The 23,243-nt window shown below is 39.6% G+C and overlaps 1 protein-coding gene across 4 annotated transcripts in view; it reads right to left on the bottom strand.

Annotated features, from left to right (window-relative positions):
• Positions 1-5,748: 5,748 nt before the first annotated feature.
• cpne7 (copine VII) overlaps positions 5,749-23,243 on the bottom strand; it is a 35,933-nt gene continuing 18,438 nt past the window's right edge. For all 4 annotated transcript variants that reach the window (XM_063475568.1, XM_063475562.1, XM_063475560.1 and 1 more), the window contains 6 exons: positions 22,728-22,861; positions 16,095-16,149; positions 13,023-13,074; positions 12,521-12,654; positions 11,422-11,658; positions 5,749-10,075 (listed from right to left, as the gene is read on the bottom strand). In XM_063475568.1, coding sequence (XP_063331638.1) covers positions 9,923-10,075; positions 11,422-11,658; positions 12,521-12,654; positions 13,023-13,074; positions 16,095-16,149; positions 22,728-22,861 — 765 coding nt within the window. In that variant the 3' untranslated portion in view covers positions 5,749-9,922. The remainder of the gene's footprint in view (positions 10,076-11,421; positions 11,659-12,520; positions 12,655-13,022; positions 13,075-16,094; positions 16,150-22,727; positions 22,862-23,243) is intronic.

Here is a 23,243-nt window from a genome sequence, read left to right as displayed (position 1 = left end):
TGCATGTTTGTTGTCTCATCCTGGACCGTGGTGCTGACACTCATTGGCCCCCTCCTTAGCGTACAGCCTCAGGGTGCATGGTCAGGAGTTTCCTTGTCTTGATGTCAGTGGCTTCTATCTCCTGCTTTGGCCAACTTATTATCCCAGCAAGGTACCTGATCACGGGCAGGGCGTAGGTGTTGATAGCCCGGATCTTGTTCTTACCGTTCAGCTGACTTGTTAGGACTTGCCTGACCCTCTGCAGGTACTTGGTGGTTGCAGCTTTTCTAGCGACCTCCTCATGATTCCCATTTGCCTGAGGGATCCCCAGGTACTCGTAACTGCCCTCTATGTCTGTACGTTGCCTTCTGGTAGTTCGTTCCCTACCATCGAACTACCATATATGTGTGTGTGTGTGTGTGTGTGTGTGTGTGTGTGTGTGTGTGTGTGTGTGTGTGTGTTTTGCAAAGCTCATTTGTGATGTGCTTTACTCTCTTTTGCTTGCAGTGTGCTTCAGTGAGGATTGAGAGTGTTATCAGTGATACTGGCATTTCTTGCTCTTTTCTTGACTTTTGAATGCCAATGCACAAAAGTGAGAAAGGGGGATTCTCTCTTTTTTTACATGAACATTACACTTTCTGTCACTGATTTGTTGAAATAAGATGAATTGATATACAAAAAATGCCAATTTGAACAATGCTCAGGTGGTACTAAAGGGCTTAGTTTTATTTGTTTTATATATTCTTTTGTTTTTTGTTTTATATTCTTTTGTTAGTTTCACCTATTTCACCTGCTGTAGCTCATAGTTGACAGTTGTGGCTTCCTTGTGTGGTCTTCCACTGCTGTAGCCCAATCTAGTTCAAGGTTCAACATGTTGTACATCGAGAGATGCTCTTTTGCATACCTTGATTGCAACCACCTGTTATTTGAGTTAATGTTGCCTTTCTATGAGCTCAGAGCAGTCTGACCATTTTCCTTTGGGATCCACAAAGCATTTTTACACAGAGAAATTCCACTCACTGGATGTTTTTTCTCTTTGACACCATGCTCTGCAAAACCTAGAGACAGTTATGTGGAAAAATCCCAGTAGATCAGCAGTTTTTGATATACTCATACCAGTCTATCTGGCGCTAATAGCCATGCCTTGACCATGTCCACATGCCTAAATGGACTGAGTTGCTAAAATGTGATTGGCTGATTAAACACTTCTGATAACAGGTATGCCTAATAAAGTGGCCAGTGGATGTGCACTGGAGTGTAACTTAAACTGTTTGATAATGTGTTGAACAGCATCATCGGCTCACCTTTCCATTCCTTTTATTATAAAGTCAACATCATAACATTTCTGCATTTGTACAGCTCTACTGCTGATTCCAACAATTAGCACGAGCATGTGTACACCGCTCTATTTAACCCGATTAGCACGTAACTGCCAATCATCCCAACCCAGCAGAATATTTGCAGCTCCTCTATAGATTACTTTTTCCCCTTCAGGTTCCTCAGTTACATAATCGAGCAAAAACCCAAAGTAACCTTTGCCCAATGAAATTGTGAAGCAGTATTCCAGCATGTCTGTCGTCTTATTATGAAAAGAGTCAGAAAAAGTGACCCAGTGCTTTTTATGCCTTGTGAGAGCATAGTGTGTACTTTCCCAGGTGAGCGTTAACACTGTATCTGGTGGATGAGTAAACACAAAACCTGACTGCAACAGGTCCTGATAAAATTCAGTATAAGTCCAAAGTCAAACAAGAAAACCTCCACCAAGGCAGCTCTGTCTCTATGCAGTATATACTTTTAAGAGAACAGTATTATACCTTGTATGTCTTCTTTGTTCTTTTTAAACATACTTTTAAAAAGTGTGTGGTCCAGTGAAAACTAAAGCAAAGCACAACTCATAATATATATAAGAAATAATAATTATTCAGCATTATAGTACATGTATTCTAATTATATAATTAAAAAGTCACTGTTGACCTTAAAATCAATTTATTGACCTTGAAGGAAAGGTTAGACGTCAACTGCGGCATGGCATTCGAAATCATTATATGGTACTTTTTATATGTTGACAATAAACACTATACATTTGTAAGAATACATTTTTATTCAATAAATCATTAAGTTGAACATGAAGACCATGGTAGCCACATTTTAATGGATTGTTAACATGACCCCGATCTACACCCCTACAAAGTTTTATCAGGATTCATTCAAAACATGTTAAGCTGTCATGCTTACAGACAGAATCTACCAAAAACAAAACCTCCTTTGCAGAGGAATCAGCACAGTATTTTCTTTTGCTCCTTTAATTACAGTATTTTTGCTTTTTTTTTTACTTTTAACAAAAATGAAGCAGCCAGTGATCCATTATCACCTCTGCTCACGCTACTCGAGAAATAAAAAAGGGTGGCATAAGTGAACAAATAAAAAATCTTGACAGACTGTAAGATGGCTCCCCCACTTTAACTCATCGAGATCTCTGTATTGATAACGACACGGTTGTGCGACTCGATTGCAGGTAGGATTCTCACATCGTTTTAGTTATTCCGCTTCATTTTAGTAAAGCTGAAAGAATGGAAGTGAGAGGGAAGGGAGACGCTATGCCGGTTGGAAACAGAAGAGTTAAAGTTGTGATTTCATGAGGGAGTCTAATTTATACGACTATATCTGTTGGTGTCAGAGGTGCAGACAGATCTAGGGCTGTGGCACAGAGACACTGTACAGAGACTGTACTAGCTTTCTTTTGTATAATGAGCTTCCTTCTTGGGCCATTTTGTCTAGACGGAGATGATTTATAGGCATGTATCCTCTTAACATCTTATGTGTCTTACACCTGACAGTGCCTACAGTACATATCATCTCATTACATATAATTATATTAGGTGGGCTTCGCTTAAAGAGAGATGTGACATTCACTGGCACCAGTCCCTACTGGAAAATTAAAACCTCACCTTTGAGATGCACTCTTCTTAGCTCTGAACATGAAGAGGCTGCTTTTAATTTCTTTTCTCCCGACTCCAGTAGGAAAAATACAAAACCCAATACACTTAAACCTTTTAGAAATGTGATTTTTTTTTTTTTAAGTTTTTGTTTTTTAAATCAGGGCACCTCTACTAGTTTCACTCCACTGTATTTTATTTCACATTTTAATTACCTCGTTTATCAGTCGAATATTTACTTCCTCCGCACAGTACAAAGACAGCCTGTTGGGTTAATTGGTGATTCTAAATTGGACGTGGGTGTAAAAATGAGTGCTGGCGACCTGTCCACGGTGTACCCAGGCTCTCGGCTGGGATAGGCTCCAGCATCGGATAAGCAGAAACAAAAAAAGTGGATGGGTGGAATATTTATTTTATTTGCAATTTTTTATGGTTACTCATATTAATTTGCATTTTAATTATCTTGTCTAACAGACCATGTTGAGTAAAGTTTTCCGTGATTTTTATTTAACCAGCTGTGATAATGCCTCTTCTCTTTGTGCTTTATCTCCTTTCTTTTCGTGTTGACAGATGTCACTGAACAAAAGAGGACTGTCCACACATGATTTCTCGAGATTGAATAAGGGTCGACTGGATAGATGAAAGTGTAATAACTTTAGTGATCCCTTAACTTTAAATCTCCTGCAATTGTCATCATTGCAGTTTTCTCATTTGATTTATTAACAACCACACCTGCGGAATTAATGACCTACCCATCAAATTCACCTGCATCTTTTTGCTTAATTTGCATATTTAGTATGAAAATGCAAACAAAGATGATGAACCTAGTAAACATTTCTTGCTAAAAGTATATTAGCATTGTCACCATGACTATATTGTCACCCTTGCATTAGCATTTATCTCAAGCACGCAGCCTCCTAAGGTCTCACAGTATTATGATGAGGGGTTTCACATTAAGTGTTCGTGTTATGGGAAAACTTACACTGAATGCTGATAGTTTCTGAATGCTGAAGGGTTTTTGTTTTCTCCCAAGCAGTAACAATGGCTCTTGAATTGCAAAATAAATGCGAAAATTGAAATGAAAAGGGAGAATGTCAGTGGACGGCACGAGGGTGCAGGAGAGTGCGATAACAAATGAGGCACGATTCAGGACCACGGGACGACATTGCTTGACTGCACAACATTTTCTCAAAGTGAATTTAACTGAACTCAGAATCCAAACTTCATTCTCCTCTGTGGCGCTGTGTCTTTTCTTCTTCCTTATCAGGATGCTTGAATCCTGATTCCAGATGACTCATCTATTGACATGTTTGAAGAGACTCGCTTCAATCAAGCTCTCTGCATGCATGATCGACCAAGGGTGCTGAGAAAGCTGCTGGTGCCTGGGAACACAGCATCATTTGAAGATAATATAATGTAATCGTAGGAATTGCTTTTCCTTTTTGTAACTTGCACAGGTGCTCCTCACAAAAGCATTATTAACAACTTTATTCTTTAACATGTGTCTATGTCTATGCATGAACATACATGTATGTGCACAAAGTAACAGGAGAATAACGGGCATGTGAGAGATAACACTGGGTAAGCTTACTGGAAGCATTTCAAAGGTGTGTACTGTTCCCTCGGGGAAGGGGGAGTAGCTAATTACTACAGAGATTTCCCATTCTCCATCACTTATTAGTCATTTCCTCATTACAGGCAACCAGCCACTGAGAATAAAACCAATGAGTCCTCCTCCTGTCCTTCCTGCTTTTGCGGCACCTCCAGATAGACCTCCAAGTAATACCAGGGCGAGGGAAGCCCAGCTGAGTTTAAAGGCATTAAAAGTAATGTGATAACATGGAGGCAATGAGCTGGTTTCACTAAACAACAGCACCTTGTCCCAGGGTGCAAGCCTGTTGTTGATTTTATTGCCAGTGAATGTTAAGCGATGGTGAGTGTTCTTTAATTGTGGCCATAAATCAGTCGACCAGGCACAAAAAGGGCTGCAGAAGAGAGCCCGAGAGAGAGAGAAGGAAAAGCCGTCTATACTGGACTCAGAGCCCACCTGAGGCTCAAAGCCATCCTGGACATTTAGTGGCCTTGATAAAGACAGTTTTCATCACAATCAAACCCCCTCCTCCATTCATAAAACATGTGCAGATGACCTCCTGCCAGAGTCCTCGCCACATCCTGCATCTTTGTCCCTGAATCTGACAAAAATGAAGGTCTACGTCTCCCCACAAGTAGGTGTCACCATGGAAACAACCGTTATTCAGTGCTCTCAACAATAGCCGTTAAATGAAAGGAGCTGTCTGATGGAATTAAAGAGTAGGCTTAGTCCCTCTTTCCATGCAAGGTACTCACAGCATCGGCAAACCACACAAAGCAAATGTGTAGATGATAGCCTAACCTACATTTTACCAAGCACATCAGTATCGCTTTCTTTTCTTTTCATCCTGCTTGTGTGGCAGCGTGAGGCGAGGAAATGTTTTGTGAGATGATCACTGGAATATATGAGTAGGATCAGAAGAAGCTAGATGACAAAAGAAACAGATTAATGCTGATTCGAGATTTGAATCATTTAATAATTAATCGTTTATTTAATTACAATAAACCCCAGAGACATTTTCACTTAAATGATGAGATTTATTTACCTAACTGCAAGACAAAGAGCATAAACTACAGGAACAGAGGTTTGTGCAAATGCAGGCTTGCATATTAGCATATCATAAAGTCCAAAGGAATGACTGTACAGCACAGCGTAACAATAAAAGTATGCATGCAATAAATCCCTTTTGTCCCTTTAAAGAAATCAAATATTTACTAATGATGCATGGGATCCTTGTTGGCCACGGGGTCAGCAGTTACACCAGGTTCATATTACAGCTATGGACTGTAAACCCTACTCTGCTGAGCAGGGGAAAGATAGAGAGAAAGAGAGAGAGTGCATGGGAAATTTCCGATACAACGAGGAGGTGTAAAACCTATGACTTGTTAATTTTGTCTGACAATAGTGCAAGAATAGATAAGGGAGAATAAGTAGCTCAGTGAATTCCTCACAGCTTTTTTTTTTTTTTCCAATCTGCAGAGCAAGATGGGCACATGAACTGCGGTCTTACTGCTTTAGTTAACTCTTGATTGCACCATTATGGTGCAGTAGATAAATTCTCATTAGAATAAGAATGCCGTTTATTTTATTAAAAAAAAAAAATCGAATTAAGTTTGTTGAGCCTTGATGATGCCTGGGTTCAGGGCAGTTCTTGCAAACAAGCACACAATTATTATTTCAGCATTCCATATTTGAATCATTGCAGTTAAAAGGAAATGGAAAAAGAATAGGATCTTTAATTGATTTGAGTAAAGATTTCGAAGATTTGTTTGCGGAAAATCTGGTGAAGCATAGAAGACCCGTCCATCACTGCTGTACAACCATCAAACACCCCTTGTAATTTAGATAAGCCATGAAGCATTTTTGATGATAAAAGCAAACTAAAGTTGCTTATAAGGGATAACATTTAGCCTGAATTCTGTGGTTAATTACCGATCAGTTTTAAAATCCCATCTCATGCAAATGTTAAAGGTACAAGGGAATGAACCATTTGAGCTGGAGCAGCTCATAACCTGAGGCAGAGTCGTGTAGAGTGAGATACTGTAAGTTACAGGGGACAAAAAGCGTATTGCCACGTTAAGGCACAAATCACAGAATGAACATGGATGTCTTCTAGTTATTAATAAGGGAGCTGGTTTGCCCTCAAGGAACAGAAATACTAGTTGATATCTGCACTTCCTGCCATATTTCATTAGAATAAGTGGCAGCTAAAGAATTGTGATAAAGTACAAAGCTTGCTTCATTGACAAAATCTCTTAAAAAATGCTTTTTGTTACAGTAATTATCCAAGAATGGCAACATTTTCTGTGCTGTAAATCATTTACAGGAGATATAAGGACTGTATTAAGATGCATGAACAGCAAAACAATTACTCATCATGTAGGAAAGTCAAAACTTCTGAATAAACAGCCAAAATTTTCAGATGCTGATTATTCCAGCCGAGAATTTCCTCATTTTTGCATTTATTCCTACCCCGCTGTAAACTGCTAACATGGAGCTACGCTTCAGCTGTGAGACACAATTCCCCCCAGGATTATTTACATTCGAGTAACCGAGTACGGCTCTGAATCAAGGCCTGCTGAATCAATAGGCCTCATCCTGTGATCCACAGTGACAGAAGAATCCTCAATAGCTGATCATCAAAGTTCAAAAAGCAGCTGACAGCAGAGGTAGCTGTGTTTAGGTGCTTTCATGGGAAGTCAATAATCTGTGTCTGGGGAAGGGTGGTTAAACTCTAGAGGACAAATCAAAGTCTGACTAGTATTTGTAGTTTGGAGTGGATATGTGTATGATGGAGTAGCTGTAAAGACTTAATTTGCATCCTGTACATTTATTGGCAGTGACAGAGTGGTTTCTTTCCAAGTGCATTTGTCACCATTCAGAATCATTCACAGTGCAAATGCACCATTGTAGATAAAATATACAAAGTACAGGGTCAAATAAAGAACAGCCAAACCGTGTTAGAGTATAATTTGCACATTATCCAGCTTGACAGTTGTGGAGCGTTCATGTTATTATTTTTTTTACTGAAACTCACTACTGTATGATCACGTTTTTAAGCAATGGTCATCAGATGATTAATGAGGAATTTAACACTTTCTGTGGGGCTTAAACTTGTAATTATTAACACTGTCATTAAAGCAAACTTTGCATATGCAACTGAATACCAAAGGAGAACACAATACTAAGCAAAATATAGGATTTCTTTAGTTCAGGGAGAGATTTCATTCAAAACGTAAAAATCTTTTGAATTAGTGTTGATCAATAAAAATATAATGCTGAGGTGAAATCTACATTCTTGGAAATAGTTACTTGATTAGGCAAAAGTTTTTGTTTTAGAGGTGTCAAGGTTATTTGTACACTTATGAAACATTAATTAAATGCCAAGAGGACGCCTTTTGAAGGTGAAAAATGTCCTTCTTTCTGGTGCTGTTGACTTTTTGCACACTCCTTGAAAAATAATTGCCGGTAGCTTAAACACACAGTCTCTCTTTTCTTCTTTAGATTGCAATATCCACACAGGTATTCACAGTACAATAATAATATATATATTTTTAAAAAACAGCAACTTGTTTTTCTGCTGCAAAGCGTTTCAGTTTAGAGACTGTGCTTTAAGCACTGTAGCATTAGTAATAAGGGCAAAACATGACAGCTTTTTCTGACTGACACGGGTTACAGGCTACACTCTGAACAATATGAAGACAATCTGACAAAGCTCAGGCAGGATAAATAAAAATGAAGGTTACGTCATTTATATACTGAACATTGTAAAGCTCAATAGAACAGCAAAATCAAAGGTCTCCATCCAGTAAACAGGAAACCTTCAGGCAAGAGTTAGGTGGAAGTGAAATAAAGAACAGTTTATCGTGGATCGACTTTTTTTTTTATGAAATGCTTAAGAAAATTGAAATTTGGTGACCAGTCATACTCTTGTTTTAAATTGATCTATCTGATGTAAATGTAATGGATATATTAAGTTGTGCATAACAGCGCTAATGGTTCACTTGTGCTTTCATTTCTTGTCTTTCTCACCCATTAAATTTATCATGAAACATCAAGTAGAATTATATTTCATATAAAAGGCAGCACAAAAAGGAACGGAAATATATCTATAAAAAGAAGTCACTGCAGAAAGTACAACCTGCATGGTTTAGAGATGACAACAAACAAAGATGGACAATTCAGAGGGAAAGGATTCACCCGACAAAAAGCATGACTTTCACAGCTTACATCGTAGCCACTAGACAAGAGACCAAAAATAGGGTGCAGTCATCGATTAGCTCTTTGAGAGTATGTTACTCGAGCTTTGCTCACGGATACCCTCAGAAAAGGCAGCGCTTTACAACCTTTCGCTACTACACAACCACCCAAACACATCTTCCGTTCCTGTCTTGCTCTGTCTTTTCGGCTCCCTGTTACAACTGAAAAAGCACACCAAGAGCTGAAGCCGTAGCAAATATTGCAGATTGCTGAAGTTATTATGTCGCTTGCAGTTTCACAGAAGTTCAAGATGAACGAGTCTGGCATGAGAGCGCTCAACAAAGATATTTCCATTGCTGCTGTTTTTTCATCAGGTTTTCTTGGAAAATGGTTCAGAGCTGTTATTTAGACACTTATTTTACACAGGATACATACATTTGGCAACCTGTACAGTCCAACTGTCAATCACACATGGCACTAATTGTTTTTGTTTGCCAAGAAGTAGTAGTGCCAGTTCTTGCATTTGCAATGAGCGCTGCTCTTGATTTGTTGATTACGATTGCTGCCTCTTGGAAAAAAAAAAAGAAAAGAAAAAAAAAAGCTTTTAAGCCTTAGCAACCGTTTTCATTTATTCCAATGTCAGGTCATGGGTTGTTTGGCCAATTCTGCAGACAGATTTTGATTTGCAGGGCGAATTGTTTATTTGTTATTAACTATTTTAAGTATTTTCAAACCATTCACATGTCCACGCTTAAGTTAAAACAATCAAATTGCGATGAAATCATCTGGTATAGTACCTCTCCAAAACAATATCTGAACACACTGTATGTATAAGGGGAAAAAGCTGAACTTCATGGGCAACAAAGAATATTAAGCCTGCCGCGATCAGTAGATCGTCACCAAGGGATTTGTCTGCATGCATAAAAATCATGGGGGAAATCCTCCAGGACTCCTGATGCTGAAACAGCTGGATGGTCGATTTGCACAGTCAGAGACGAGTGCTCAATCCGCACTGAGCGCAGAAATATAACCCACAATCTCTGTAGTACCGTCCTTGTGTAAACACTTTGCTTGTTTTGAAAAATGAAATACACGAGCGACAACACATTTAGAAGGTTTTTTTCTCCAGTTTATGTCCAAAGTGAGACAAGCATCCTTCTCAGTTTGCCAGACTGATGCTGTGGTCAAAGCTTGGTCGCGGGAACAGGGTGTGCAGTTATTCTGTTGGAGTGGTGGCAACTGGGCTGAGGATGGGAGTCGGTAAGTCCCTCATAGGACTCATAGGAGAGATGGCCTTGTGGCTGAAGTACTCTACTACTTGGCTGGGCACCTCTGCCAGAACACATTTGGCCAGGGCGGCAGGTGATGCCTGCAACAAAGTTAGAGAACAGCTGGAGTTGTTAAGACAATTGTTAAATATTGTTTTAATCTGTGATAAGGAACATAAAGGTTATAAGGTTTCTCATCTAGATGGTAAATGGCCTATATTTGTATAGTGCTTTACTAGTCCCTAAGGACCCCAAAGCGCTTTACACATCCAGTCATTCACACACTGGTGATGGCAAGCTACATTGTAGCCACAGCCACCCTGGGGTGCACTGACAGAGGTGAGGCTGCCGGGCACTGGCGCCACTGGGCCCTCTGACCACCACCAGTAGGCAACTGGTGAAGTGTCTTGCCAAAGGACACAACAACCGAGACTGTCCAAGCCGGGGATTGAACCGGCAACCTTCCGATTACAAGGCGAACACCCAACTCTTGAGCCACGATCGCCCGATACATCTAGAGCCTCTGGTGGCAATAACGTTCTTTGTTTCAGACAAATTTTTAAAAGTACGTCAGAGTAAGACACTCTCTTAGATGGCACCTGTTGTGTGCATTACTCTGTACAAAGTCTGTTCTGTCTCACTCCCAGGAGTTACATAAACCAAAATAATAAGTCCTGCAGTGTTTGTTTTACTGTATTCTCACAGACTTATTTGTGTTTTTCTTACTATGAAGGGGCAATCTACAGTTGCACATTAGCATAAAGTTATACATATACATTACAGCAACATAAATGTGGCAACAAATCTAAGTGACTTGCATGAACTGATAGTTTCAGACTGAAAAACCAACCTAATATGCAGTAAGTAAATTAAAATGAATCTGATTCATCAGAAGTGGCCAGAACAGCTTTAGTTCTTCTTGCATTGACTGTCCGAGTCTCTATAATTCCAGCAAAGCGATGAACACCATTACTTTGAAATGTGTTCACTGATATGGCGTTTTGACGGTTGTGGCTGAATTGGCTGATGTGTACTATCAGATGAGTGCAGGGTCAGGAAAAGATTTTATTTAGTTTATGCATTAACTCGTTATTCCGTGTATTCTGTGCATATTTTCAGAAAATAGGGAGATATGAACAAGAATCTATAACAGACGGTGCAATTATACATCGGAAAAATTACTAATTGGATGTAACAACATTAAAAAAAAAAAAAAACATTCTCGTGTGTGCACATTTTTGGATTTCCTCCAGTCCATGATGGCCATCTGTAGCAGTTGAAAAACCAGCAAAAGCTGCCTGTTTATTCTTTCAAATGACAAGGGCTTAATAAAATGATAATAATAATTATGTTTGAGAGCATCCCATGCACAGCAGTCACACGGGGTGGGTTTGAAAGGAATCCTGAACAAGTCAACAAGAGCAGAGAGATGGAGAGAAGGACTGACCGTTTTGAAGTCTCTGAAGGGCACAAACTGCACAATGTCTCTGAGGACCGGCTCGCCCTTCGGTGAGCGTAGGACTCCATCGTCTCCATCCAAAATTTGCATGTCTGTGAAGTCGGCATTGCCCACACCAACAATGATTATGGAGAGAGGCTGGTAGGAGGCTCGTACAATGGCTTCACGTGTGTCTGCCATGTCAGTCACTACACCATCCGTGAGGATGAGCAGGATGTGGTATCGCTGGAAGAAGATAAAACCTTTCAGTGTGAATTAATCCATGCTAACGTTAACCCATTTCAACCGCAACATGTGGTTCTAAGCTCAGTGTGCGCTGTCATCTGAAGGAGGCCTTTCATGCTGTTCTGGATCATTTTACAGCCTCTGCTGAGTAGAAAAGATTATGTGTTTTTGTCAGTTAGTCAAAAATGTTACAGGAAAACAAGGGAGTCCAAAACAAATAATCAAAAAAAAGGAGCATAAGATAAAGAACAAATAGATCACAAGCAGAGGCACCACATGTGTGTCCGTGTGTGCAAAATTAATTTCAAGTGTGTAATTACGTGAGCAGCATGGACCCAGGATATTAACATGGAACAATATACTGTAAAGACTTCGGATTGGTCCAATGAGTCGAAGTTTGTTTGCTGTTACTGTTCAAAAGGCAGACTGACATTTAGGAATAAATTATAATGAAGGTCAGTGCAATCACAGTATGTGTAATAGTTCAGAACACAATGTCTGCGCAGGCGGTGGATCAAAATCCTGAGTCTTTACATTCAGCATTAGGAAACATGAGCAGCAAGTAACTCTATTAGACACACTTTAACTGCTGTACAAAAAAGTAAATGATGTCAAAATATGTTGAATGAAACATTGTTAATACAGCTCTGTATCACTTCAGTCTATAATTTAAAAAGTACTACTTGTTTTATAATGGGCTCCTACTTCTATTGGACCAAAGGAAATTACTACTATTAGCAATGCTGTCTTGGGGAATTTCACTGGGAGGCAAAAAGAAACCCCGGGAAAAACAAATAGGCTGTATAAAATAAAGAACCAAGTATTTCTGAGGGGGAAAAAAAGAGTAAAAATGTGCACTCACAGAAGCATCTTTAATGTTGCCGTCACCTGCCGCCACCTTGGCTAGCCTGTTAATGATCGGAGCAACGTTGGTAGGGCCGTACAACTGGATCTTAGGAAGGCAGTTCTGGTATGCCTCAACCACTCCTTGGATCTCTGATCAAAGCGAGAGCGGAGCAAATTGAAGAAAACATCATCACAGTTATCTACACCTGTCAGTTAACAAGCAAGTGCAGGCTGAAGTGTACAGTCAGATGACTCATTTGCTGAATACTAACAAACTTGGCCTGAATTATTTTTGTTGTTGTTTTCACAATTTGAAGACGGACATTTTAGGTTTCAGCCAATCAGTTATGAAATCCATAGATATTATCACATTCAAACACTAACTTTTAAGTAAGCACAAAATTACAGAGAGACGAATGCAGAAATGGTTGCACCTAATTAGTTTGTGTTATTTTACCGGTGGTGTAGATGCTCTTTCTTCTATTATCAGTGGAGGTAAACAAAGCCCTTCAACCTACCTTCACATTCATCATCCTCTGGGTTGAAATTAATGGCAAAGTCATGAGACACCTGTGAGTGGGGAACGAGAGGAGAAAGTGTGAAAGGCTTCCAATTTAGGATTTGGTGAAGAAATCGAACCTTTTTTTACTTCCATGTTTTGTTTTTGCTGCAATTCTGTTAAAAAATGTTAGGTGAATACAAACGTTTGATCTAAATAGAATCAAAAAGAGCAGCTGACCAAAACTGAAGACAAGTTTTCTGTGTGCTCATGTTATTGTAGTAAAAATGACAGTTTTTCAAATGGACCGACTGGCTGACTGGACTGGACTGGACTGGACTGGACTGGACTGGACTGGAAAACACACATGTGGCTTAGACAATGACAAGACAACAAACTGGAGGAAACTAAGGAGTTAAATACCCGGGACGATGATGACGATGATTAGAAACAAGTGAGTACATGGCTGAACTAAATCTAATGACACAGGAAGTGAAATAAAACATAATGCACACAGACAAAAGGTTAACACAGTAAAACAGGAAACACATGGAAAAGTCATATAAGGTAAACACAAGACAGCAGGATAATAAGACACAGGGTAAATATAATAGTGACTCACATCACGTGGTTATCCAACAAGAGGATTTGGGTTTTTTTTGGTTTTTTTAACTAATCAAGGGGAAATACTGCATTTCCTAACATTAGTCAAAGGCAAACTAGATCATCAACATCAAGAGTTTTGATTAAAATGTTCATCAAATATTGCCGAAATTTGACACGTATTGATTTTTAACGAGGCTTGCGTATGTCCCATAATGGTGCAGTCTATCTATGCTATTTGTATACATATCCTGAACCAATTATTCGTCACACTATACAGTAATGAGCATAAGGCATGTATTACGTGCTTAATATCTGTTTTTTTAAACAGGCTTTGCACCCACTCTTCTTTTAAATGTTTTTTTTTCCTGCAATCCAAATGTCAGATACATTTTGTTTATCTCAAAGCTGTTTAATTGGCAAAAATAAAATCCCCCTCTCAATCCATCCTCTCACAAGAAACTGTTTTTTTTTTTCCCACAGGCACCAACTGTCAGCCAGATCAGTGACAACTGACTCTTCTCCAGCTGGCTACTTTTTTTTTAACGTCACTTTTGTAAATCACGTCTATAACGTGATTTACAGCCTGAAGTGAGTCACAGTGTAGAGTGTTTAACAACAGACTTTCTAACATGACGCAGCAGTACAACACCCAAGTGTAACATTAATAACATTATAATGTCTAATAATGCTATTAACAGCCGTCTCCCTTTTAAATGGTCCATTTGTGTGCCTCTGATTGTGCCTCTGGCTCACATATAGCTTTCAGAGACACTTAGATGGAACAGAGCATTTTTAGGCAATGGTAATATTATTAGTTTCATTTGTGTTATTCCAACTGTTGTATGACAGTCAGACATTAATATTACGATCTTAAAGAACTGCAGTGTTGGTAACATATTTTTTTGTTCCTTTGATCATATAAAATACTGCACTTAGTTGTTGTGAATGTGCCTCTGTGGTCAGGAGATTATTTGCATGAATATGTGCCACACTCACTCCTGAGCAGTTTGCATTCAGCAGGTGGCTCTAATGGCAGTCACAATCAAGCTAAAAATCAAGGATACTTTCCGGCCACCTGGGAAGCACATAAGAGGTCACTTGGAAGCAAACAACTGGCCCAAGACCAGATGCAAATGAAGATCTTGGTTGTCTGAAAGGCAAACCAAGGCGACGTACGTGCAAAAACAATCCTAATTTCATTATTGACTAAACCTTGGGAAGTTTTTTTTCTTCTGAATTTAAAATTTAAATAACACACATTTAATCACGAGTATCAACAGTTACAGCCAAGAAAGGCTTCATAGTAAAATGAAAAAGGTCAAAGATTTTGCAATGAAATGTGTAGAAATAATGCAAACTTTGCCACTCCTTCCAACAGCATCTGTTTATATATGGTGCGATTCTTTTACATAATATGACTCCATTAAGATTTTAAATTTTACAACTCAACTACTTGTTACTTGTTTTGTATTATTTGTGTTGTGTTAGAAAAAGGGTCTTATGTAAATCATAGTATGAGTCATAGAAATCATATGAGACATGTAACAAATAAAGAAATTCATTTTCACTATTTATTCTTTTTTATTCATTAATTCCCACAGCTCATACTGTATGTGATAGATCTTTAGCATTAAATTAACATCTTTAATACTTATGCATAATGCATAATAAATGATACCGCGGTCAGTAGAGCCCTGGCACTTCTGGCACCTAGTGCAGTCCCTAACCTATGAGTCCACAGATCCACTTTATGATTTATCTAATAGCTTAATTTACATTCACCTGCACCACCAGCGACAATAGATCAACAGGACACGGTTAAAATAAAATTGGCTCCTGTGAGGAAATCACTGCTATGGCAAATTCAGAAATTAATAGTTTGCATTATTGAGCTGCAAAGCTGAGAATGATTGAAATGATAATTATGAGTGTTTCCTACTGAAGAATAGCACATTACAATCTTACATTAAACACAGGCCCTTCTGGTCTGATAGACTATCTGAGCATGGTGTTTCGTCCGTGTGTGTCCGTGTGTGTGTGTGCTCACTGTTCACATGACAGACATCTCCCAGGGGCTCTATTCAGAATCACCGAGGGCTTTCGGTTCCCAAAGTCTAATTTGCTTAAACAAATGCTCTCACACTCATGAATTCTTATGTAAATTGAGCATCAACACTCTGGGGCTTCTGTGTCATTGTAACGTGATATTTTCTCGAGACAAGTGGATATTTTAAGACGAGGGGCTTATGAATAAAAATACCCTCGGTAATTAGTTTTAAATGTGAAATTTTGAATGACAAATTGTGTCCTGGAACAGGTCATGAAAATTGGCTCACGTAACGTAAAATCCCAGATTAGTGGAAAATACCAGGTTTTGGTAAGAGCACACTTCTATACAACACGCATCATTATCACTGGAAGAAGCACAGTGTTTAGAACAGAGGAGTAAAAAGGGAGAACAGAGATGCAAACAAAAAATACTCACCTCATAATTCGGAGGGATTCTGGCGCCGAACCCCAAAGCTGAAAATCGCTTGTCACTGAAACGATAAGCAAATTAATCAGTTACAAATTAAAGCAACTGCATTTTAATCTGTGGTTGCCTTTTGATTGCAATCTGGAAAATATTGATGGCTTATCCATCTGTTTGTATTTCTGAGGGCATACCTCATGCTTGTTTGCATTTTAGAATGTGTTAAAAGCTTGAATTACAATTTGAAATCTGTCCCACTGTCAGTGCAGACAGCATTTGCACCTGTTCACAAAGCTTCTAACGATTTTTAGCCTCTTCATTTTTCACTGTACCATTTAGATGGGAAGATATTACTTCAAAAGTCTGTTAAGCTGGATTTGCTGCCTCCAGTCAGAGGCCAGGGTGCACAGTTTGTATGAATAACAAGATAGTACACTCCAGAGAAAGTGTATTATATTTGCCCACTACAATTTTATTTGCGTGTCTGAATTCTAAGTATGGATATCCTTTATGAAATGAAAAAGCATCGTCCTGTTCAGCTTTAAAGTAAACTTGAACCTGACCCTGAACCCCACACCTTCTCAGCTGTAGACAGCAAGTGTTTGCAGCACACAAATGGGATTCAGTGCCTGTAACTCCACTGCACAGCAATGCTGGAAAGTTACTCACTTGATGGCCTCAGTTACACAGTACCTGTGTGAAATATCTTCCTCTAGCATTCACTCAGACATTCAAACATGAAATGCACAACAAATGCACACTACCTACAACACAAGACATGATTTTTATATCTTCATGACATATCTTACAGCTCAGCTTTGTTCTCGTTGTCCTGTTTCCATTTTTGCTCTTTTGATTTGATCTGTTTTGAAAGGCATGGGTTTAACCAGGCGGGATAGGAGCAAAAGACACATTTGGGTTGCATTATGGAAACTGAAGGATATTGTTGTGGTCACTCACTTTCTGTTACACACCATTAGAGCATCCTGTTCATTAGCTTTATTGAAAAAAACTACTGTATATGCAGTATAAAAATACATACAGTAATGCCTGTAAAGTAATCTAATGTATTCCTGCAAACAAAAAGTATTTACAGTAATATTTTGGGAATTTCTGGGCATTTAGAGTAAGCACTGGAGCTGTCACAACTTGTTTTCAGTCACATCGGGGACTCTTTGCCTACAGACAGCTTTGTCTAATGGCCGCTTCTGTTATCAGGACATTTATCGATTTCATGCCTTCATCACTGACAAGCCAACCCAGCTCCGTGCAATCACAAACAACATCTTTAGCTCTTCGTTTGGGGTTGAACAAACATTTTGAGATCATGTCTTTTATTCATTTATTCTGGACATGGTGTGGGTGCCTCAGAGGGTGGCCAGCAAACTGCACAGTGTTAGGAAGTTGTTGTGTTATTTGGTGCATGGACAAGTGTTGATTGGAGAGCTGTTTATCCACTTATAGTGGCTAATGTGGCTTTGAGGCAGCTTTTCAGAGCTATCAGAAGTGTTCGATTAACTCTGGTGTTTGTGGACTTACATAAACACTGGCACAGAGATGATTTTCACACTTTCAGAGGGAGCAATAACTCTTAACTGCCTGATAACTATCGAAAGAAGTAACTTCGGCTTGACAAGTTTTAGTTGTACTGCTGTACCAGCAGGATTGTTATTTTACTACCACAGAAATGACTGGTTATAAGGGCCTGAGCAGTAACAGTGGGAAGGCCCCATTGTATTTGCTCCATTCATTATTATTTATGAAGTAATAAAGCCTAAAAGTACTCAAAATTAGCACATGTGTAAAGTCTGGTGAAAAGTTACATATTTTATGTTTTCAAAATAGTTTTGCTCTATAGCTCCACCTAACACATCTTTAATGAAGTACTACCAACACATAGTTCGAGCTACTTGAACGAAGTTTGTTACACACGAGTGGGGCCCACTCATGGAAACCCAACAGGAAGTCCACCAGGCCTTATACTTTTTTGAACTTTTGATTTTGTCCAATCAACTTCCTATTTGGCCAGTTTAAACTTCAGATGCGGCCTATATTAAAGTGTGGCACTTTTGAATTGTTGTTGAAGGGCATGTTTGCGAATTCCAATAATTTGCCATGAACCTTTGATTGTACTATTCCTCTCAGGCTGATTGCATTCACCTTAAAACCAATGTGTTGATGCATGCCATGGTGCCATGGCTATTCTGCACGAAAGAGGAAATTGTTGTTGAAGTGCTTGGCAAGCTTGAAAAGTCAAGAAATTTGTCCCACTTCTCAAGCCTAATGACAGCTTTCTTGGTTTTTTTTTTTGGGGGGGGGGGGGGGGGGGCTCTGATCACTGAATATGGTAAAACGGCTCCACAGCACCACCTACAACATTTCAAAAAATCATCCCCTGCACTACATTTCATCTATCTGTCTGAAATTTGGCAGCCTCGTGCAGTGTCCTGAGATCTCTTGGAACCATAACCAAAACCCAACAGGAACTCAGCCATTTTGGATTTAAAGTGTAATTTCAGTGCAATTTTTTTTTTTTTTTTTTGCCATTTTCAGGCCTTGTACATTAAAAAACTCCTGCTAAAGATATTTTCAGACATGATCTTTGGTGGGTCCAATCTAAAGACCTTAGTAACGTTAAATTGCAAAGCTTTTGAATTTTCGTAAAAGGACATGTCTGTTGTGACTTGCCAAATTTATTTGCCACAGGAAACACCAGAAACTCAGTTGTACATTGTCCAGTCTCTCCCAAACTTCACGTTTGATAGGACTCTGAGTCTGGAGACATCTATGTGCCTATATTACGCTGCACTTATGGCGCTGCCTAGTGGCAACAGGAAATACGCGGTGTGTGATAACTGGCAGCTCCACGCATGATATACATAAAATAGTTAATGGGTATTATGCATCTCCAAGGTATTCATTATTATTGTTGTTGTTGTTACAATCTAAGGACTTTGCCATAATCTGGAACTATAAGAAATTATCAGCTCGTAGTTTCAAGGCATCACTGATTATGGCTCACAAGGCAAAAATTCAGGTACCCGTGTAACATACATTAATGTATTCTTATTTTTGAATACGTGCTCCAGCTAATGCGTTAAAATACTCCAGTAACAGTGCTCCACTGACATCTATAGACTTCCTGTTCAATAGGTATTGCAAGTGATACGACAGTATGAAAGCAGCTCTAATATCCCCTTCAACAATTAAATGTTTTCAACTGAAGTTAAATCCATTTTCATCGAGGAAAAAAAAACAGCCTTCCTTTCCAACTGAATAAAGGCTTTACTCCCACGATTTTGACCTTTCAAACACATCGAGGCATTCTGTATCAATGCAAGATAATAGGAAAGAAAAAAATGTTTTGGGTTTTGTATTGGTTTTTACCAGCTTTGCCAGTGTAAAGAAAGAGCTTTAATGAAAATATTTTAATGTGGAACCAGTTATTCAAGCTGAGCCAATTTTGCTTTGGCATGTATTCTGTTCCTGTTATTGTTTACATAGAAAACTGATTATCCTGGCCCCGGGACTGTTGTGATAACACAGCAAATACATTTCATGAAACTTATTAAATGTGATATGACATAGGATCGGCCCAGACGAGAGAACAGAGGAGACTGGCCACAAGTGATTTTCATCATATGAATTTTGCCCAAAGTCCACGGAGGTCACAGTTTTCTCCTCTTCGTCAGCACACGTGAGGAGCCACAGGGCGATGTGCCCGGTGTAATAGCCCTCTCAGCAAGGTAAACGAGCCTCTACCCACACAGACAAAAGCTAGTCACTCCAGCTCTGTAATGCACTCCTCTGCACAGACTCTAAAATCCCACATCACCTATATTCACTAAAGGCTAAAAGGTTTGCTTGCCCACGTTTTACACCTCAATAACAATTCCAAGGGAAGGGCTGCCTACACTTGCAGCCGCTGTTGGCCCAGAGACATGTTTCCATGTATGATGCTGGTGTGCATCAGTGTAAACATGGATGCGATAAAGCCACAAAGATGAACTGCAAATTCACAGGCAGGATTTCAGCGTCTCCGGCGCTATCACTTGCATGCTATAATTAGCCAGACAGTGCTCCTGATATTCAATAGGAGGATCTGCATAAATCAGGAGTTGGGGTGTTAATCCTCATCTGGCTTACTTTTGACAGATGAGAGGGTCTTTCTCCAAAACAGATAATATCACAAATTATTTTTCATTAATTATCAAATACCTGCAAGTCTACTAAAGATATATATTTTTTACACATCTATACTGTAATATTTGTGCTCTGTTGGCCAATCAGTAAAAATACATGTGACTGAAGGCAAACATCATAACTACAGTACATCAGCCAGTATTTACAGTAAGAGGAATCCTCAGAGGAAAACAGGCTTCATGCTGCACCACCTCTGTCTTTACATCAGATTCTACACCATGCTGTTATTTCTCCAGCCATAATGCCTCCCACTTCTTTTTGAAGTGCCTGCTATCCTGGTGTCAGCCCCTATCTCAGCATGTGTTCGTCTGTATCAGGGTAATGAGCCTGTGCGAGCTAAGAAGGAGGACCAATCGCTGCAACAGATGCTGACAAGAAACTGTATCAGTCAGTTATCCACAGGAGAAGCAGCCACATGCAGCTTCCGCTGGGAGCAAAGAAACTATGACAGACATGTAAAACAGCACGACAGCAAGAAGCGCCACATACGCGCAGGTACAGTTAGGCTACTACCTGTGACATGCAAGACTAAAAATATTTAGCGGCTACGCGACAGGAAATTAAAGTTACATAAGAATGATTATGATTTGATCAACATGACAGGAACAACATAGCACTGTATAGAAAATAATGAAATAACAGAAGGTACACACGGAGATGTCTTTAGTTTTGTTTAGTTTTTTTGATAAAAGTTTTCTTGGCTGCACATCCATGATGAGAATCTCCTGTTCCATAACGTCTTAAAGTGTGAACTTGCTGCCATGTTCCAGAAACCAGTCTGAGCTAATTTGTGACATTGTGTTTTATCCTCAGAAGATGGGTACACTCATAAAGGGATGGACATGGTCAGCTAAAGTACTCAGGTAGGATGGTGCTCAGTTGGTCCAAAGTGTGCTGAGAAAATGTCCCCCAAACCATTACACCCCTGCCAGGAGCTTGAAATGTTGGCACAAGGCAGGATGGGTCCATGCTTTCATGTTGTTTACATCAAATTCTGACTCTGCCATCTGAATGTTGCATTAAAAATCAAGACTCGTCAGACCAGGCGATGTTTTTCCAGTCTTCTATTATCCAATTTTGGTCTGTCTGGCCTGTGCAAATAGTAGCCTCAGTTTCCTGTTCTTTGAGACACGAGTGGTACCTGGTGTCCTGTTTGAAGCACCCTTGAAGCACATCTGCTTCAAGGGTCTGTTGTGGGTTCAGGAATTGGTTTTTCATACCTTGGTTGCAATGAGTGGTTAATTTTTGTTCCTGTTGCATTCCTATCAGCTGGAAGCACCCTGGCTATTCATCAACAAAGCATTTTCACTCAGAGAACTGCCCCTGACTGGATATTTTGGACCATTCAAATTCCAATAAATCAGCATTTTCTTAAATACTGCAGCCCGTCTGACAACAACAAACATGCCAGGTTTAGAGTCACTTCCTCACTTCCCACTTCCCCATTTTGGTGTTTGGTTAGAATTTCAGCAGCTTGTCTTGACCACATCTATATGCTTGAATGAGGTGCTACCATGTGATTGGCGAATTAGATATTTGCATTACCAGAACAAGTGTGCCTAATAAACTGGGCGCCAGTTTAGTTTACAGGGTGCTCAGGCTAAATCCAGTGGCCCGGGTTCAACTCCAACCCAAACACTTTAGTGTCACTTCATTTTATTTATTTTTCAATTTATGACCCCTGAATGGATTTGAAAGAAATATTTGGTAAGAACTCTCTGTCCATCAAAATCTGATGCCTGCAAGATTTAAATGCCTGTGGCTGACAGGGTAAAAAGGTCAGAATGTCACCTATCTCGCACACAGGCAGAAGGAAGAAAACTAATGTTTACTTTGAAATTGCCTGATGTAAAATGACCATAAAGGAGTACATTCACAAAACTGCATAAGTGTCCTTGACTGCTGCCACCAAGACCCATCTTCAAGCCCCAGATTAGCCTCATGCATAAATAATGCCAGCAGAGGCAAAATTTACTTGCTCTAGTTTTTCCAGGTACAAACAGTTTTCTCGTCTATAAGAAGATTAAAATGTACTTACTATTGTGAACGACGGTGTTTAAGCTGCAAGTTAACGCTGATTTTTTTCTTAAAACTGCAACCCGTCTGTTAGAGAAAATTAAAAGTGCCAAATTCATTTCAGTGAAGGAATAAATGCGAGGGAAAGGAGCCGGTGGTCAATAGCTCGGTTCCATTAGCGTCACAAAAAACTGGCGAGCAAAGCTATAATGACCTGCAGGGTTCTCTGCCCTTCTGTTTCAACACTGCACTGTTTCCATTACAGTCCTAATGCTGTGGATCAGATGGAGTGGCTCCTTTCACTGGGAGAGATTCCACTGAAATGGCATGCGAGGAGCACTCTGCAGCTCTGCTTCACAACAGGAGACAGTGACAGTCCCTGTAGGCCACAAAAAGCCTTTTCTGAGAAACAAAAGATTGACAAACCTGTCATAGTCTTGACAGATCTCCCCCACAGCTATCAGAGCCTTTAGGTACTCATTGGGCTGGTAAGGGTTGATGTAGTGCAAGGAGCAGCTGTTCCTGGGGTCTCCATTGGAGGCTGTGAAGTCAATGGCAACCTGGTGAGAAGAGAAAGAAATTTCAAAGTGTGCAACATGAACAGTTCATCAGAATCAGTTAAGCTTTTCTTTTGGCACTTGACTTCCTGCAAAGACTTTTACTTGGTTGCTTGGCTGCTTATTATATTCCGAGCCATTATGAGTGAGGGAGCCTGAAATAAACCTAATGGCGGTATAAATTACATGATCAGAGGTAAGAACTTGCTTTTTTTTTTTACACCCACATAGATTGAAGCAGCATCACCTCCCATACACAGTAGATCCAAGCAGCTAGCTATTTCAACAAGGGAGAACTGCATCTACCACAGCAGTCCTCATGATTAATATTCATTGCTTCTCTGATCCAGCCAGAGAGCGAGAATGTGCACTACAGAGGGCAAAC

The sequence above is a fragment of the Pelmatolapia mariae genome, linkage group LG1 (genome assembly GCF_036321145.2).
Source record: "Pelmatolapia mariae isolate MD_Pm_ZW linkage group LG1, Pm_UMD_F_2, whole genome shotgun sequence".
Taxonomy (NCBI): domain Eukaryota; kingdom Metazoa; phylum Chordata; class Actinopteri; order Cichliformes; family Cichlidae; genus Pelmatolapia; species Pelmatolapia mariae.
The sequence above is the reverse complement of the archived record's forward strand: the minus strand, read 5'-3'. Positions and strand labels throughout refer to the sequence as shown.